The 19,215-nt window shown below is 42.6% G+C and overlaps 1 protein-coding gene across 1 annotated transcript; it reads left to right on the forward strand.

The window, feature by feature from the left end:
- The first annotated feature begins 144 nt into the window (after window positions 1-144).
- On the forward strand, window positions 145-18,302 carry ppp1r10 (protein phosphatase 1, regulatory subunit 10). Its single transcript, XM_034202233.1, has 19 exons — window positions 145-285; window positions 460-746; window positions 3,680-3,788; window positions 3,899-3,985; window positions 5,183-5,318; window positions 5,404-5,455; window positions 5,547-5,633; window positions 7,183-7,314; window positions 7,400-7,505; window positions 7,615-7,712; window positions 7,797-7,924; window positions 8,286-8,448; window positions 10,980-11,123; window positions 11,227-11,473; window positions 11,584-11,659; window positions 11,796-12,002; window positions 13,552-13,675; window positions 13,765-14,124; window positions 17,216-18,302. The coding sequence occupies exons 3-19, from the start codon at window positions 3,682-3,684 to the stop codon at window positions 17,374-17,376; spliced, it is 2,415 nt and encodes an 804-aa protein (XP_034058124.1). The 5' UTR covers window positions 145-285; window positions 460-746; window positions 3,680-3,681; the 3' UTR covers window positions 17,377-18,302.
- Window positions 18,303-19,215: the final 913 nt, after the last annotated feature.

The following is a 19,215-nucleotide window of genomic DNA, read 5'->3' on the forward strand; positions in this document are numbered from 1 at the left end:
ACCGAAATCCAGCTTAATCAACAAAATGCGTTGAGGGTCTTAAGTATCTACGAAATTATACAAATATGCAACACTTTGAAGGTGAATCTGTGGAGGTAATCACAATATTAGTATCCATCACGTGTGATACGCCATTGTGCCCATGGCAGCTCAGTGAAGGACGGCTATCTACCATTTTGTTTCAGCGCTAACACAAAGGAAAACGTTGTTCGTGACGTAAAAAACGTCACTTGGTATAAAACCCAAGTCCCTCCCGCCCGGGCTCATTCCTGGATTTGTTCAGAGGTAAGTGAAGTCAGAAAGACAGCAAGACTTATTTATAACATTTTCTCCGTCTAAAATGCGATTTTTTTATTGAATGTTTTAAACAACCAACAGAGGACTTTGATAAAGACGGAGGACGATGAAATGTGTCGAAAGAGTCGACATTGAATGTGTGTTTCTTTGTGTGTTTTGCAGGTATGAATTTGCTTTGGCGAAGACTGATCCGTCGAGGACTTTGAACAACTCTACTCAAATTCATATTTTTTCTTCAAGTATTGGACATTTGATTACTATTTTTGCCTCAAGTTTGTTCCTGAAGGAAAGGCTAGCCTTTAACTATAACAGCCCCACCCATAAGAAGTATTTCAGTTGATATTAAAACCATGAAGGTTGACGATATAAACTTGATGAAATAAGAGATATAAGTGCCTGAAAAGCACACTCTAATACACCCGAAACGCTGAGGATCTATAGTGTCAATAGTAAGTTGATTTTAAAGTTAAATTGAATCGAGATACATTTAGGTTAAAAAATCGACAAATTACTTAGCGGTAGCTGGTTAGCCGGTACCGTAAGTTAGCTTGTTTTTGGCAAACAATTTGAATATAGACAATGTTATAGTATGAGCTCACACAGGAAAGTGGACGGAGGCACCAGGCTCCGTTTCTTTGTGTGTGAGACGGAATGGACGGGTTGTACAAAAACGAAATAGTCAGGTCTATTACTAAAATAACCATAAGCAATCTACTCATAAAGATTGCCGTAGGCATAGAAATTTAATTACTGCTTAATGAAGTCGGACTTTTTGCTTGCCAGGTTTGTTTAGTAGGGGCTGCTCCACGGAACGAATACCCACAACAATCTATACATAAAGATTGCGTTAGCCTGAGGATTGTGGACATATTCTATGAAGCACTGTGTGTGTTGACATGTCGATAACTAAAGCACAGGGACTCGGCAATCTGTGGATAAAGATTGCAGGATGACTAGCGAAGTGGTCTTTCGAAGCACAAACAGTCGGAATTGTCAAACATGGCGGATTGGTTGTGGTTTGATTTTCGTCTTCGGACAGCTCCGGGGGCTGGCGGTGTTCTTGGAGCAACATTTGGGAGTTATTTTTTAACAAAACCGAAATGCAGAGAAAGTACATGCAGCTTTTTGTCGCATTGGTTGGTTCAGTAAATATCTGGTCCTCGCCGACTTGTTTTCCTTCACACCAGCACGGGTTTTGCCAGACAGGGAGAGCCATTGTTGCTTGTGTCGACATTGGGTTGTCGTCGAAGTGGTTAACGGAGGGAGGCTGTGATAGCCGCCTCCCCCTCTGACAGGAGCAGGCCTGTTTAAGCTATGACACATGACATCTTAAGCGCGTGCCTTTTATAGGCTGCTTGAACTGCCCTTATATAACCAAGGGCATCTAATATTGTTATTTGATTCATTCAGCAAATCTTTTTTTCTTTCTAGAAGAGTAGTTTGTTTACAATAATGTACCAGTGATATATATCTGAAGACACCAGTAGGACACAAATAATGTTCTTTCCCCCACTGAACCAGGGCCATGCTTAAAACAGATTTTGTGTATACGTGTAACAACTGTGATATTTGCAGGAATTGGGTTATTTGCAGTTTTTTGGAGGTCTGAGACTAGATAAAACTTCTACTACAGTTACACGGGTAAGATCTAACTGATTCCTCACATCATTTCCAATGAATTGAACTCCGTCAGAAATGCAGGTTCTTCATACGTGTTGTGGCAGGGTGACGGTTTCATCAGAAAACGCATAAAACATGCGGAAAATATGTGCATGCTTTATATGACACGAGCAATTAACTCATGAAGCAGTTTGATTATATTTAATAAGATCCTTTTTGTTAGGATGCTTGTTTAATCATTTTAATTGAAGATATACATAAAGACAAATTAACCCTTTGTTGGCTGTCTATTTGGGTCACTTTGGACTTTTTAAAGATAACAAGTACACTGATTGAATTAATTACACATCCAACACCTTTTATTCATTAGTTTGTTATCCGTCAGATTACCGTGTGACTATTTGTCACTCTTGTCATGTGATATTGCACTTACCATTCTATGAATTAGTAATGCTTTCTCTATTGGGTAAGTCCACAGTCAGTTCAGTGTCAGTGTGATCATAAGGTGTCCTGTAGGGGGCCGATAGTGTCCTGCTGGCAGTGGTTCCTTAAACATATCTGAGGATATAACAAACTCATTTTACAGTTTAAAAGCATTTCATTATTCATACAGTACCTTTATCTCATTTGAAATGTTTTGGGTTGTATAATCTAAATTATTTTTTAATTGTTTTCGTCATTTCATCTGATTTCTCATGAGGGGTTTACACTAAAGACGTTTCTGTTCCCATTGTTTTTGTTTGACTTGCAGTTTTGCACAAATGTGAATGATTGTGATAGAAGTGTGGTATTAAAAATGTGATCAATCATTACCGGTAACATTTCTTTCAATAAGTCATATCTATTTTTATTCTAACCAAACTTTGACATTTCAACTTTTTTGTCTTTTTTGTGTCTTGATTCAATATATGTAGTAGTAAATCATAGTTAAAGCTATTAATACATCGTATTCATTTACTTTATGATGAGGGAATCACTGTTCCATTGAGTGATAAGTTAAATAAAACAAGTGGGTTTGCAGTAAATGTGTAACATTTTGTATGTCAGTAACATGCAGTTGTGTTCTGTGGTCGCTGCTGCCTCTTAAAGAGAATGAAGTGGAATAAACCGTGTTGCATCACTCTTAAATGAGATCAGTCTCCTCTACATGTCAGTCCCAGAGAGGGGACACTGCTCGTCTGGTGGACTGCTCCAAGCGGGTGGAGTTCGGGGCAGCAGCTGCTCTGGAGGTGTGGCTGCAGGAGCAACATGGAGCTGTAGCAGGGGGGAAACGCTGCTGCCTGTCAATAGTCATATGTATGTGGCCATGTCACCAAACTACCCATGCTTATTTCTTCTGGCCTGATGTTCAAATGATTCATCAGATTGTGTGTCAGGGTGAGACATGTCGGCCAGCTCCAGTTCTCTCCTGGTTTGAGTGTAGAGCATCAGTTCTTTGGACCATGTTGTTGGATTGAGCTGATTCAGTCTCAGTGGTGAGGGGAATCTGAGCCCTGTCAGATCGTTGGCATTAGAGATTGTTGTCTGTCTAGTGTGACAGTTCCTTGTTGGAAACTTTTTGGAGCAAAAAAAGTCTGAAATCCTAACGATAGGCTGGGTGTGTTTTTGTGACGTGTAGCTCCCCTTTCCATTTGGCAGGCAAAAAGTCCCTTCCAGAAACAGCCCGTCTATACCTTCCAAATATTTGCTGTTCATACTAGAAACTATAATACACCCATGCCTTGTTGCCATGTGTATTAACGATTTGATATGTGTTTTTCAGATATGGCAGGGGGGCCCGTGGACCCCAGGGAGATCCTGAAGGGAGTGGAGTCTCTGCTGGGGAAGGATGGAGAGCTCCGCAGCCTGGAGGGAGTCCCCAAGGTGTACAGGTGAGCAACAGGAAGTAGCTCTGACACATTGCTGTGACTTTACTGTGAAACCGTCTCTTTTGAATCGTCTTCTACTCATGATATCCTAACACATGCTTCTCTTCATGCAGCCTGATGAAAGCTACTACTAAGATGGTCAGTAGGTGTATGTACCTGAGCATCCTGCTGCAGACCAAATCCCATGATATCCTCAACAGGTAGGCCTCACTTCCACTCTGCATGCTGTATATATCAATGTATTGTTTGTAATGGGTGGATACAAGTTTGAGGTGTCTTAAAAAGTTGATAAATCAATTTAGTGAAAATGAAGGTTATTAAAAAGTATTAAAGGGCATTTTCCAAGGTATTACATTTTGTAGCTTGTCTTCAATAAGTATATCAATGGTCCAAAGAGGTTGTATTCTACAGTGTGCCTGAATGTAGTCATTGCGTAGGTGTGTAGTGTGATTCTGTGTAGTTTATTGATGGCATCCCGTTGGGTTTGACGTCATCTGAACAGGACATCGCACGCTCACTGCTTGATAGCGCGAAGGTCCGTTTACGCCGGTTGTTAAACAACATCGTTATGGGGAAATGCAAGTCTGCGTCCAAATGGTTGGAAGATAAGGAGGAAGGACAATCAATGCTGTATATAGTCAATGTGAGGTGAAGTGTGTCGCCAAGGTAACCGGTTAAAACTCAAAGTAGCGATGAGGTCTTAATATGTATGGAGAGGGTCTTAAAAAAGGTCTTAAAAGGAATTACATTTGACTTCAGGATTCTTGCAGATACCCTGTAATAATATTTGTTCAGAGTTTTAAAGTGCTTGTAATATTTAGTTGTCTAAAAATGATTTGTTCTTAGGTAAACATTCATTCCTACAAAAGAACAGCTGTTTTGCAGGCAATTCTCAAGAAACCTGGCTCCAAGATGGTGGAATGAGCTCCCCATTGAAATCAGGACGGCAGATAGCTTGCACATCTTCCGGCGCAAACTGAAAACTCATCTCTTTCGACTCCACTTCGAGCGATAGAACTATTAACAAAGCACTTTTATACTAATAAAGGACTGGCTTATCTAAAGCCAGTTGAGTAGCGCTTGAAATGTTTGGCTCTATGAAACCTGATGTACTTTATGATTCTGTTTTCTTCAAGGTTGTGTCTTCCTGGTCGAATGTACTTATTGTAAGTCGCTTTGGATAAAAGCGTCAGCTAAATGTGATGTAAAAACAGGAAGTTATAGAATTTGGTCAGTTTGAGAGCTTGAGTCAGTTTGTTATTTTTTTTTAATCACTTTTTTATATAGGTTATTTTTATGGCTTCCTCATGGCAATTATTCTTACACCTTCCACACTTCTCCCTACACCAAGTGTTCCCCATCCTCCATTATTAATCATTTGTTCCCGCTTCAATCAGGTTTATCAGAGTCGGGGGCTACAGGATGCTCAACGCCTGGCTCACCTACTCCAAAACCACCAACAACTCCCCCGTGCTGCAGCTCATCTTGCTCACCCTGCAGAAGCTCCCTCTCAAAGTGGACCACCTCAAACAGGTGGGTGTTGGGCAGTAGTAATGTCTGCAGGACTCTGTTGAACTATAGTCTCTAACTTCCTGTTTGTGCCTTAATCTTCCCCCAGAACAACACCGCCAAGCTGGTGAAGCAGCTGAGTAAGACTGCAGATACAGAAGGTTAGTTTGCTTGCACATTAAACACGAAATGTATCCTGATATATTAGTAGTGTGTATTATGTATATTAATAAACCTGTCTGTCACCCTTAGAGCTGAGGAAGTTGGCGACCGTGCTCGTGGACGGCTGGATGGCTACCATCCGCTCCCAGAGTGTGTCCAGCGCTAACTCTCCTGCAGGTACACACCCATCATGTACCTGTCAAATGTCTGTCTGTGCTCACCATGGCTCCTATCTGCTATTACACTAATCATTTCCAGAGGTAGAAGAAGTACTCACATCCTGTACTTGAGTAGAAGAGCCTGAGTGTAGAAATACTTTGTTCAGGGTGTCCGCGGGGTCTTAAAAAGTATTAAAAGTTGATAAATCAATTTAGCGAAAATTAAGGCTATTAAAAAGTATTAAACGGCATTTTCCAAGGTATTAAGAAGGTCCACAGCAACGACAACATGAAACACCCTTTCATTTACTGCAACGACATGTCGGGAAACCCCCTCCAGGCGGCCTCATGCATAGCGCACAGTCAAATGCTACTTCTTATTTTAAGTTTCGTTGCCTTGCTCCGCTCTGGGGGGGGGGGGGGGAGTGTGTTGGGGCCACTGATGGTGATGAAAGCTGGTTCGAGGGGCCCACAGACTCTAGAATCACCACTGTCGATGGGGATCAAAGCTGTCCGGTCCCACATGCTAAGTGCTAGCCAGAAAGCCGCGGCGTTTAAGTCCCGACTCTCCCGATAGCCAATCCGTGCCTCCCCTGACTGCACGTCGCTGACACACACCGCTGCAGACTCTCTGCACGGAGGAGCAGCGGAGTCCGGCCGATGCTGCTCCTCCAAGGAAGAGACACATGTTCACTAAGCCGAACTATATCCGGTCACAGAGATCTGCTATTTTAAAGTGAAGTCAACACATATCGACCCTAAATATAGTCTATATTAAGAACGAGAAAAGTCTTAACATATTTATCGTTTTTTGTTTTATCTCTTGGGAACAATGCCTAATGGGTTTTTTTTCTAATAAACCTTGCATTGGGTTAGTCACACAATTCATTCTCTTGTGCTTTGTTCTATCTGAATTATGATATGGAGTTATCTCAAGCTGTTTAGTTGTGCTATCTTTCAATCCATACTGTCGTAAATGTGAGGTAAAGTGTGTCGCCAAGGTAACCGGTTAAAACTCGAAGTGGCGATGAGGTCTTAAAATGTATGGAAAGGGTCTTAAAAAAGGTCTTAAAAGGTTTTACATTTGACTTCAGGTTTCCTGCATATACCCTGTTGTTACAAGTAAAAGTCCTGCATTCAAAATGTTCCTCAAGTGAAAGTAGAAAAGTATTCTAATCAAAATATAGTGAAAGACAGTAAAAGTAGTCGTTGTGCAGATTGGTCCATTTCAGAATAATATATATGATATGTTTTATAATGATTGATCATGAAAGTGTTCTCAAAGCTGGTAAAGGTGCAGCTAGTTTGAATGACTTTGTATACTGCAGGGTAGCTGGTGGATTTACTCCAGGTGGAACTAAAGTCTGATTTAACACTTGATTATATTTCACATCATTCATCCACATCTGTGAAGTAACTAAAGGGATTAAATACATGTAGTGGAGTAGAAGTACACCATCTACCTTTTCAAAAAAATTGAAATACTCAAGTGAAGTATAAGTACCTTAAGTACAGTACTTGACTAAATGTACTCGGTTACTTAACACCAGTGATAATTTATCTTGCAGATAAGAAGAAGAAGAAAGAGGAGGCCAAGGTGGCAGTAAAGGAGGTGAAGGAAAAGATTGTGGTGGAGGAGGAGAAGAAGAAGGAGAAACCCAAAGCTCATGCTCCCAGCCACACCAAGATCCGCTCCATAGGTAAACCTGACGCTGAGCACTGAGGAAGTGAATTCTGTTTTTATAAGTTCTGTATGAGAGATGAAATATGTTGTGTGTTGAGTAGGATTGGAAATAGACACCCCCAACCCAGCCCCTGCTAAGAAGACGCCCGTCGCCCCTCAGCTGGGGGACAAGTACAACATCAAGCCCCCTGTCCTCAAGAGGCCAAGGTACTGCTGCCCCCCCATATCTGCTTGTCTGTTGTGTATTCTTGCAGCTGTCTCGTCGCTGCCCTCCGGTGGCGGATCAGAGTACTGACTTGTTTCCTTTATTTTTCAGTTCTGGTCCAACAGAAGCCCCGCCTCTGGAGAAGAAATACAAACCGTTAACCATCAACTCCGCCAAAGAGATCAAGATCAAGCTCATTCCAGCTCAACGTACGTTCAGAGAAACATTTAAATGATATATAAAAGAGATAATAGTGATGTAGCTGTGCTCACCGCTCCTGTTTCTCCCTGCAGCCATGGAGTGCACCGGGTTCCTCGATGCTCTGAACTCTGCTCCAGTGCCCGGGGTCAAAATCAAGAAGAAGAAGTCTGCTCCGACGAGTCCAGCTGGGAACAAGGCTGTGTCCCCCACGTCTAACAAGGTACCGTCAGTCTGTATTCTGGCTATTGTCAGTCCACGCACTCAGAACATTTTCCTTCCATTTCATTTGCAGTTATTATGGCCAATGTTTGTCCAAAATAGCCTCTGAACGTTTTTATTTTGTATCTAATAATAACATTTTCAGTCCAAAACATACTAAAAATCATTGTCTATCATTTAATTTGTAGTTATTATAGCCAAAATGCCTCAGAATGTTTTTATTTGAATCTTTTATGGTCATTGTCAGTCCAAAACTTCCTCAGAATTTGTATATATTTTATTTTGAATGTATTATTTTAGTTTGTTTCCCAGGTTCTCAGAAAATGTAACCAAACGTCCCTCTCTTCCTTCTTTGTTCTCAGGCAAACCCCTTTGACAGCAGCAAACCCGCTGTGTACTCTTCATCTCCGACTAAACCTTCATCTCCTGAAGGAGCTGCCTCCATCACGCCTGCGGATGACATCCTGGAGCCAGATCGGCCGGGGACCCCCGTCCCCTCGGAGGAGCCCGAGGCCTCTGACAACGGTCAGTCCTCACACATGCTCTGTGATGTTTTTCTTTGGATTAATTCAAAGGTCCAAAGGGTTCAAAGGGCTTTATTGTTATATGCACAGTGTAGACATGCAAGGACACACTTCAGTCACCAGCTCCTCCAACAATGCAACATAAATATATATCAGACCTACAACTAGTGTTCATTTCGTTGACTAAAACTATGACGAAATATGTTCGTCAACGACCTTTTTTTCCATGACGAAAACGAGACGATGACGAGACGGCACCGACGGCAGTAAACAATAACTGTAATGAAATCATCATGCAATATCGTTGACGAAAAGTGACGAGACGAAAATGTAGTTTACTAAATAAAAACTATGCCAAAATCTCTCTTTACTTTCGTTGACGAAAAATGAGGAGACGAAATATTATCAAACATAACGTTACATCTCTGATAGTCAGTTTTTCTCCCAGCAGTTCCATTTCCGGTGCTGTGGCCGGGCAGCAGCTGTGTGTGTGCTGCGGCTGGGCAGCAGCTGTGTGTCTGTGCTGCGGCTGGGCAGCAGCTGTGTGTCCGTGCTGCGGCTGGGCAGCAGCTGTGTGTCTGTGCTGCGGCTGGGCAGCAGCTGTGTGTCTGTGCTGCGGCAGGGCAGCAGCTGTGTGTCCGTGCTGCGGCTGGGCAGCAGCTGTGTGTCCGTGCTGCGGCAGGGCAGCAGCTGTGTGTCTGTGCTGCGCGCGGCGGTAGATTTGAATTACACCGGGCAGCGGCACACTGTGAACTGTCAGGAAGACTCGGGTCTAACTCAAGGTCTAACTAACCTTATTCAACAGAAAATGAAATGGCAACAACAGGTCTTGGGAGCAGTGGTCGCACTCGCGTTAACCGAATACCCCCCCGTCAGCGCGAGTGAGTGATAAATTGTGCACTCGACGGATAATAATGGATTATGACGGAAATGTTACGATCCTGTCCGTCAAAATGACTGACAACGAAAAAGTCTAAAGCCACCACTGCTTGGGAGAAAGAAACGATGTGATATTTGGGCCCATTTTCGCTTCAATGAGGCGGAGAAAAAAAGCGAATGCATTGTTTTATCAGAAGGGAAGCAATGTGGCCATAACACAGCTGGTAAAAACACCACAAACCTGACCAGATACTCTCTGCAAAGCTTCTTAATCATTCAACCTGTGTTTTTCATCAAATAAGGACAAGATATAATCTTATTTATTTATATATGCTAAAATGACAAATGATCGGTTTTGGCTCGACTAGTTTGACTGAAATGTTCTATATAATCTGATGACTAAAAAAGACTCAACAGTTTTCATTGACAAAAAGTAGACTAAATAATTAGTTTTCTTTGACTAAAATAAGACTAAAATGGTTACTGTTTTAGTCGACTAAAATAAGACTAAATAAAAACAGGATGAAGGTGACTAAATATGACTAAAACTAAAAAGGAAATTTAACACAGGACTAAGACTAAAACTAAATAAAAAAATAGCTGACGAAATGAACACTACCTACAACTAAATAAAAAGATCATTACATTACATTGCATTTAGCTGATGCTTTTATCCAAAGCGACTTACAATAAGTACATTCGACCAGGAAGACACAACCTTGAAGAAAACAGAATCATATAAGTACATCAGGTTTCATAGAGCCAAACATTTCAAGTGCTACTCAACTGGCTTTAGATAAGCCAGTCCTTTATTAGTATAAAGTGCTTTGTTAATAGTTCTATCGCTCGAAGTGGAGTCGAAAGAGATGAGTTTTCAGTTTGCGCCGGAAGATGTGCAAGCTATCTGCCGTCCTGATGTCAATGGGGAGCTCATTCCACCATCTTGGAGCCAGGATAGCAAACCCACGTGTTTTTTCTGATGGGAACTTGGGTCCCCCTCGCAGCGAGGGTGCAGCGAGTCGTTTGGCTGATGCAGAGCGTAGTGCACGTGCTGGAGTGTACAGTTTAACCATGTCCTGGATGTAGGAAGGGCCAGATCCATTCGCATGGTAAGCAAGTACCAGTGTCTTGAAGTGGATTCTAGCAGTTACCGGAAGCCAGTGAAGGGAGCGGAGGAGCAGAGTGGTGTGGGAGAATTTAGGAAGGTTGAAAACCAGACGAGCCGCTGCATTCTGGATGAGCTGCAGAGGTCGGATGGCACATGCAGGTAGACCAGCCAGGAGGGAGTTGCAGTAGTCTAGGCGTGAGATGACGAGAGCCTGGACCAGAACCTGCGTCGCTTTCTGTGTCAGCTGGGGACGCATCTTCCTGATGTTGTAGATCAATAGAAATAGTGCCAAAAATAAAGAGAGTAGAAATAAAATAGTGCAAGAGAATGCAGCAAGACTAATGCAGGAGAAGTTCAATATATGCAAGTGAAATAGGATAAGATGTACATCGAATGTTAAATGAAATGCCGTAGAGTGCAATAAAATACTGCTTAATGTACTAATAGAGAAATATGTGAGATGCAAACAGGAATTGTATGAAGTTGTGAAGACATTTGTTCATAATGAGGGTGTGCTCAATGTTACTGTGTCTTATTGTTTGTAGGTGAGACGCCTAACGCGCTGGCAGAACCTCGGGGGGAGGAGGAGAGTCTGACCAAGAAGGGCAAGAAGAAGAAGACGGTCCACTGGGCGGAGGAGGAGCAGCTCAAACACTACTTCTACTTTGACCTGGATGAGACAGAGCGAGGTACAGCGCATGCTTCCTATTGCACAATGTCGAGTGGTGATTGCTGTAAAACACAGTTATTACAGTATGACAAAATGATGAACCTCATTTTCATCTTACACAGTCAACGTCAACAAGATTAAGGACTTTGGTGAGGCCGCCAAACGGGAGCTGATGATGGACAGGCAGACGTTTGAGATGGCCCGCCGCCTCTCCCATGACACCATGGAGGAGAGGGTCCCCTGGTCCCCGCCGAGGCCCCTGACGCTGACGGGCTGCCTGGTCAGTGCCGGGGCCAACAGCACAGAGAAACTGACCCAGAGAGACCGCGAGATGGGCATCCTGCAGGAGATCTTCCTCACCAAAGACAGGTAGGGAACAGGATCAGATGCTTCTAGGCTCATGTGTTTAAAAAAGATGGGCTATAAAGTCAGGGGGTGAGTCGCAGTGTTAATCATTTCCATCTTTCTCTTATCATTAGTGTGCCGGACAATCCACATGAACCAGACCCAGAGCCGTATGAACCCATGCCCCCCCGAATCATCCCACTGGATGAGGTCAGTACACACACACACACACACACACACACACACACACACACACACACACACACACACACACACACACACACACACACACACTGTATCTCATTAGACACATTGTGTAATGTGTGTGATACTGTGTCCCCTGCAGGACTCTTCCATGGGGGATGATGGCTACGCGGAGCCCATGGACACCCAGCCGGGCTCCATGGCCCCGGGCGAGAGCTCCAAGCTGCCTCCTGTCCTTGCCAACCTCATGGGCAACCTGAATAACAGCTCCCGCAGCCCGCAGACCAACCCCGTCAGCAGCCCTGTGGCTCCCACTGTCAACGTGCAGGAGCTGCTCACCTCCATCATGGTGAGAACCGTCAGGAGAAGCTTTCACATACTATTTTACAATCATGATCATCATGGTTTCCTTTTTTAACGCGCTAATCAAAATACACATTCAATATGTAGTCTAGTGGTCTCAAACTCATTTTAGGTTAGGGGCCACATGCAGCCACATTTTTCCTCAAGTGTGCCGGACCAGTCAAATCCCAGCATAATAACCTATAACTTACCACAACGCCAACCGGTTCGCTTTGTTTAGGAGCAAAAGAGTACATTCTGAAGATGTTCACATTTAATGAACTATCTTTTTACAAACTTTATGAACAACCTGAAAAATAAGTGCAATTTCAACAGTATTGTGTCTCAGTTTATCATTTACACATGTGACCTGCTCTATCGAAATCAGTCGCATTGACCCGAAGAGTTGTTTTGAGTTGTCTACACTGCTGGAAAGAGGAGATTCCTAGCTTTCTAATGATATCAGGATTGTTTTTGTTGTACTCCAAATATTAAGCGAAATATGTCACATTATATAATGACTGTCACCGAGTCCTCATTTTGAGAAAAAGGCCTTCAAAGTTTCCTCTTCTCTGGAATCCATCGATCTGATTGGTTATTAGCGGAGCAAATGATCAAAGTACTACGGAGGGAAAATATGTTCGTTTGGATTACTGGTCTGGGGGAAGTGTGTGTGTTTGTGTATTTTTGCGTTGGTGCGTATTGTGTTTGAAAACACTCAGGAGAAACACCGGCTGTTGTTATGCCTGCTGTGACGTCAAGTTACTCCGTTCTCCGCTTGGAATTATGCCGTTACAAGCTTCAAAGTTGTATTTATCATCTGAATTTGCCGAAACAAGTTTAATATTCTGAAAGCCAAGACTTTGTTTATTTGAAATCAGATGAAAACAAACGGTAACGGACCCTGCCGTGTTATCTATGATTACTATACTCTTACATTCATAATGTCAGCGGCGCTGTGGAAGAGCAGAGTGGCGAGTGAGAGCTGTCTTCTTCCCTTTACAAGCTTCAAACATGTATTTATCGTGTGATTTTGGAAGTAAAAGTTTCACATTCTGAAAGCCAAGACTTTGTTTATTTCAAATCAAACAAAACACCCGAACCCAGAGAAACTATTTGTTTACGCAAATCCACGTTTATTTTGAAATGAGCCGTTGCGACTTCCGACTGATTTCGAGTCACGTATGTGCATTACGACGTACGGAACAGTGTGTCTAGAGAAACATCTAGACACAGGTACCTGGAACTGATAATGAAGATATAGTATGTTACTTTCTAAACAACTATTTTACATTAACTTCCACATCTGTGCAGTAATCCTCACACACCAGCATACAGACTAAAGTGGGGGCTATTCAGGAAGAAGGTGCCTTGTGAAGGAAATGTATGCATACAAAAAACATAAAAGTCGGGAAAATAGCAGTTAATGTCTTCTCTGTGATCTAAAGTCACCCGTGGGTCGGATTGGACCCTCTGCCGGGCACCACTGATGTGATGTGCCCAGTTGGGTTTGCAGCTGTATTGTGTATTTAATGTGTGTTTGTGTGTATCTTTAGGGCGCCTCTGGTAACCAATCGACTGAAGACCTGATCAAGCAGCCCAACTTTTCCGACAAGATCAAACAGCTGCTGGGCTCCTTGCAGCAGACCCAGAACCAGAACCCCAACGGACCTCCACCAGGTAAACTTCCCATCTAATTCTCCCATCTTTTCTTGCTGTCCCAGCATGCTTTGCTTGTTCTGTGACTCATCATTATTGTCTCTCTCTAGTCAACCCGGGTCTGCTGGGTCACGGTCCGGGCATGAACAACATGAACATGCACATGCCGATGCCCATGAATGGCGGATACCCCCCCAACAACCCCCCCGGCGCTCCCCGCTTCAACCACCCTCCACCTCCGCACAACCACGGCCCCCCGTTCAACAGCGGCGGGGGCCCGCGCATGATGGGGCCGCCGCCGGGCCAGGGCCGAGGAGACAACGGGAACTACTGGGGAGACGACTCCATGAGAGGAGGGCCGCCCAGGGGGGGCCACTTCCACAGAGGAGGGCGGGGCCGTGGGGGGGGAGAGCCGGGCTTCAGGGGCCGAGGACGAGGGGGGCCCAGAGGAGGACACAACAACATGAATGGTATGTGGGACAAACACGTAATGTGGAGAAAGAGATGTCCTGTATGGGTTGATTGCGCATAGGCCTGTCACGATAATACATTTTGTTGGATGATCAATTTTTCTGGAAATTATTGCGATAAACGATAATATTGTCGGCACCGTTGTAAGACCATTTTAGACCACTGACATAATGATCATATATAATAATAATTCAAGTACATCCTTTCAAACAGAACTTTGTATTGAACATTCAACATTGCAAATGAAATGTGAAATAATATTAAAATATATAATAAATAAATTAAATAAATTAAATAATAATAAATTAATTAAATCACACACAACCAAAACAATAAATTAAATAGTCAGGCTGGAAAATAGAGCTCTCTCTCTCTATCTATCTATATATATTATTTATAGATATTAGGGATGTAACGATACCAAAAACTCACGGTACGATAATATCGCGATAAAAAGTCCACGGTACGATATTTATCGCGATATTGAAAAATAAAGGAAAAAAATGTGAATTTTTTATTTTACTTGAATTTTTTTTCTTTATTAAATAATAAATCAGATTTGTACAGCATTTTAGTAGGATAGTAGTATTTTAAAGTGTCAACAATATAATAATCAGACCCTGCAATAGAATAAATCAAGTTTCACTTTAGTTTTTCAAGTAACTTAACTCTAACTCACTCACTCACTCACTCACTCACTCACTCACTCACTCAGCGTCATCAAGGTTATCTTTCAGGAATATGAGCATGTCCACATTTCCAGGTAGAAGCTGGGATGTTTGGGCGTTTACAATATCCCCTGCTGTGGAAAAAACTCTCTCGCTTGGTACTGATGTTGCTGGGACAGAGAGATATGCTTTGGCCATGGGTGACAGCAGTGGGTCAAACTGTGCATTGTCTCTCCACCACTTCAAAAACAATACAGTGTTTGCCAAGAAAGTGAGGCTTATTGACAGAGATATAGATATACTGTTGGTACTTGTCAATGTCTCTAGGTATGTACATGTAGCCCTGTAAATATGATGTCCTTTATTGTTATCTGTTGTTTTATGTTCATGTTGTAACCTACTTGCTGCCATGTTGGACAGGTCTCCCTTGAAAAAGAGATTGATGATCTCAATGGGACCATCTGGTTGAATAAAGGATTAAAAAAATAATAATTATAAAACAAAACAAAATCGCGGTAGATTTTGTCAGTATTTGTCAAACGGTATTGAGACATTTATTTACCGCGATATTCGATATATCGTTACATCCCTAATAGATATAAATAAATATGAGCACACATTATCTCACAAGCAAAGAAAGCCTCCTTAAAACAACAGTCAAGTGTACAGTCCACTGTCCATACAAAGACCCAGAGGCCTCAACAGGCCTTATCCAAATCTGTTTTTCAAAGTTTTCGAGCAAGGAACAGCAACATGTTTGCATTGTCGGGCAAATGCATCTTTGATTGTAAACTGTCAGGAAGGTGGGGGCTCTCCATCTCCAGCTGCCGTGTTTGCTCCCAGCTGGGAAAATGGTATGGGGTGGTTGTGTTTTAGGTGTAGTTTAAAATGCGTGGTATTGCCTGCTTTTGTCGCTACCTTTTTTAACCAAATGCGACACACCGCCCGGGTCATTGAAGGCCGTAGGTTCGCCTCGTTGATTTGGCTTGAATCCAAAATACTGCCACACCGGAGAATCGAGATGTGTAGTTAGGTTTTGTATCCAATTCCATTTCACTTTAAATTCCCCGCGAGTAAGTCACACGTTGTCTCCCGCTTGTCGCTATATTATTAATTTGGCTGCTGCACGTGCACGCGGAGTGTCCTGACCATAGACTGTATATATAAAGGTCCTGACCTGGCTGTGTGTCAGCCGCCCTCACAGCGCGTGTGTTCGGTAGCCACAGCGCTCCTAGCTAAAATGCTGGTCACATCCTTATGTAAACGGCAATTAATCGAGTTCAGAAAAGTTATCGAGTCCATTTTTATTTATCGTACGATAAGTCAATTTATCGATTATCGCGACAGGCCTAATTGTGCGTTGATCTGTTGGTAATGCCTCGGGTTCCGGTGGGCATGTAAACAAATGCATAATGCTGCGCTATACTTTGTGGCCTCACCCAGTTGCATAGCGACACTTATTGTTTAGGTGTCTTTTAATAAGCAGGTAGTCCTATCATTAGCTAGAACTAGCTGGATCTGATCGATATGGACATAAACGCGAGTGAAGTCTAATCTGACGAGAGAGATCAGCTGCTGCTGACTAGTCGACACGCAGCTCTGCATGATCACATGCAGCGGTGAGCGGACAAAACACACACTTCAGGTTAGAATATCACACGTAGCTATTTTAATGACCTCTCAAACTACCTGAACTAGTTATAGATATGTTTAGTTTTACTGTCGGGTCACTCATTACTGATCCGCGAGCTGCATGATACTGACGGGCTGTCAGGAGAGGGAGAGCGCTCCGTTTATTATGCCCGTGTTATTGTAAATTACTGAACACTTTTGAATAATGTAGTTAATCTACTATAATTAGTTTGTTTAATATCGAATCATCTCAATTTGTTTTAAAGCTCAATAAATAACAAAGAAGACCTTTGACCGGTACTTTTCTAATTTTGTCCGGAAGATTTAAACTTTAACGGACATGTTGACCGGCGAAAACATATTCTAACGGGAACTCTGGTGCAGTGAGAGATTCAAATTAATAATAATAATGCTTTATTTGTATAGCACTTTTCACACACCAGAAGCAGCTCAAAGAACTTTAACAACATGACACAAGTTAAAACTGAGAACATGTAATTTACCATAGGTCAAAGGTCAAATAGTTTTTTCACACATGCAGCATAAAAGTGTAATATAACAATTCCAAGGGACACAAGGAGGTAAATACTTAACAGTAAAATAAATAAGGAAAATAAAGGAAGATTCAATACAAAATGAATAAATACAATATAATAAATAACTAAAACAATGATAATAATACACTTACGTCCACTGAGTTGGCCTCTGATGTTTCCTGGTAGGGTGTTGCACAGTTTGGAAAAGTGTGAGTGTGTGATGTGATGCTAACGCTGTTCTCTCCTCTCGTCAGACATGTCCAAGAGGCCTGTGTGTCGTCACTTCATGATGAAGGGCAGCTGCCGGTACGAGAGCAACTGTGCTTTCTACCACCCTGGTGTCAACGGACCCCCACTGCCCCCAAACCACCCCGCCAACAACCAACACAACCAGCACCCGCAGCACGGACACTAGCCTGGGAACAATGGTTGGCCCCCGGAGGAGCCGTTCCTTGATCAAACTGCAGCTCTGTGAGAGCAGAGAGACTGATCCTGCAGGGACTGAGCTCTGCCTCACTGACGCACTGTGTTTTTACCGGCATCATTTTAACAGTGAGACTGAAACATGCCACCACTTGACCACTATGTGTGAGCTGCTTCATCAACATGGTCCACCAAAGGAGTGTCCTAAGCTCTTCATACGACTGAATGACCTTCTCATTGTGGCTGTTGTACTGTGTACCTACCTGATATTGCTTCATATTCCTTCATGGGTCGGTTTGTACAGAAGTCGGCAAGTTTGACCTTCCTGTGTGATACTGGAAGCACTTTATAAAGAAAAAGGCCAATAGAATTTAGACACAGCCATGATTCCTTAAAATGGGCCTAAGGAAGAACTGCACAGAATCAAAACTGCTTTCTTAACTTGAACTCTGCTGACCTTTGAGACTTTTTTCCAGCATTGAAGGTGATAAGATTAAGAAGAACGGCAGTGTGTGTTATCAAGCTTTCTTCTGTGCACTCGCTTCAGTCAGAGCGTCAGATGGACGTGTGTGTGGCGTGAAAATCATGAGCTTCTAACATGAACGCTTCAGAAGCAGCCGCTGCTGCTGCTGCTGCGTGTACTCTGTGTTATCTGTGGGTCAGATATATGGAACGTTTTCTGTGAAAACTTTGACCTTTGTGTCTCTTGTGGGACGGTAAGAATGTATTGGTTCTTGTTGCTCCCTCCACCGTCTGTGTTTTTTATTTTATTTTGATGCAATCTTGAGACCTTTGGCCCTTTTTAGATGGGTTCATTATGAAACGATTGTATGAATACAGAATACACATTCATACAGTCGTATTTTCAGTTGAATTTTTTTGTACACAGTGTATTGAATAAACGTCCAAACATAAATATGCCTTGTTTGATTTGAAAGTGGGACTGCTGGAAACAAGAAGCCGTTGGGATGAGTGGAAACATTCTGCAAAGAATAATTCCATGGAAACTTTACAACATGCAATACATTGAATGCAACACTCGCATACAATGGGTACATTGAAAGTGATCTCAATCATTACCTCTGCCCATACTGACTCTACTGTAAAATAGTTTATATACATTTTTGTATCATTTATTGGGGAAAGATAACATATTACATTACGTCTATAGAGCAAGCTCTTCAAGATAGATTCTTAATGACTAACACAGTGTTTGTGTCCACCAACAGAGGGAGCCATGGAGCTGCTGGTCACAGCTAAACTCTAGAATTAAATAAGTAAGCAAAGTGGCTGAAATGTTCAATACTCCCCACTATATCAATATCAGAGTAGACGTCAGGAGTCTCTACGAATGAGTAATGAACCGCCTCAGGCCTTAAATGTCAAGCAGTTTCACCTCTCATGTGATGTGTGAGCTCCCCCTTTCAGCTGTACAGAAGAAGATGTGACATTGGGCAAAGAAAGAATTTTCAGGTCATTTAAGTTGAGGTTTATTTGAAATTGGTTAATCATCTCTAGATCTCAGCACTAAAGGGATAGTGTAAGGAATTTGTCTGCATCTAGCGTTCAGATTGCTAAATGAATCCCCTCAGTTTAGCCCTGTGGTTAAAGAGGCCTATTAAAAAACCATGCTAGGCCTACAGTGTGGTTTCTTTCTTACTGAACCATCATCTCCCTGAGGCCATCCTCACCTCAACTCTACTCATTCAGGCAGAGGCTGGAGTTACTGCAGTTGGTTATTGTGCCGGAGAAATAGGTTAGCCTTCAGGTAACATAGAAACATAAAAAAGGCTTCTTGGAGTGGTGCAAAAACGAGGCCTAAAAAACAGTG

This window comes from Gymnodraco acuticeps, unplaced genomic scaffold, assembly GCF_902827175.1.
Source record: "Gymnodraco acuticeps unplaced genomic scaffold, fGymAcu1.1, whole genome shotgun sequence".
Classification (NCBI taxonomy): domain Eukaryota; kingdom Metazoa; phylum Chordata; class Actinopteri; order Perciformes; family Bathydraconidae; genus Gymnodraco; species Gymnodraco acuticeps.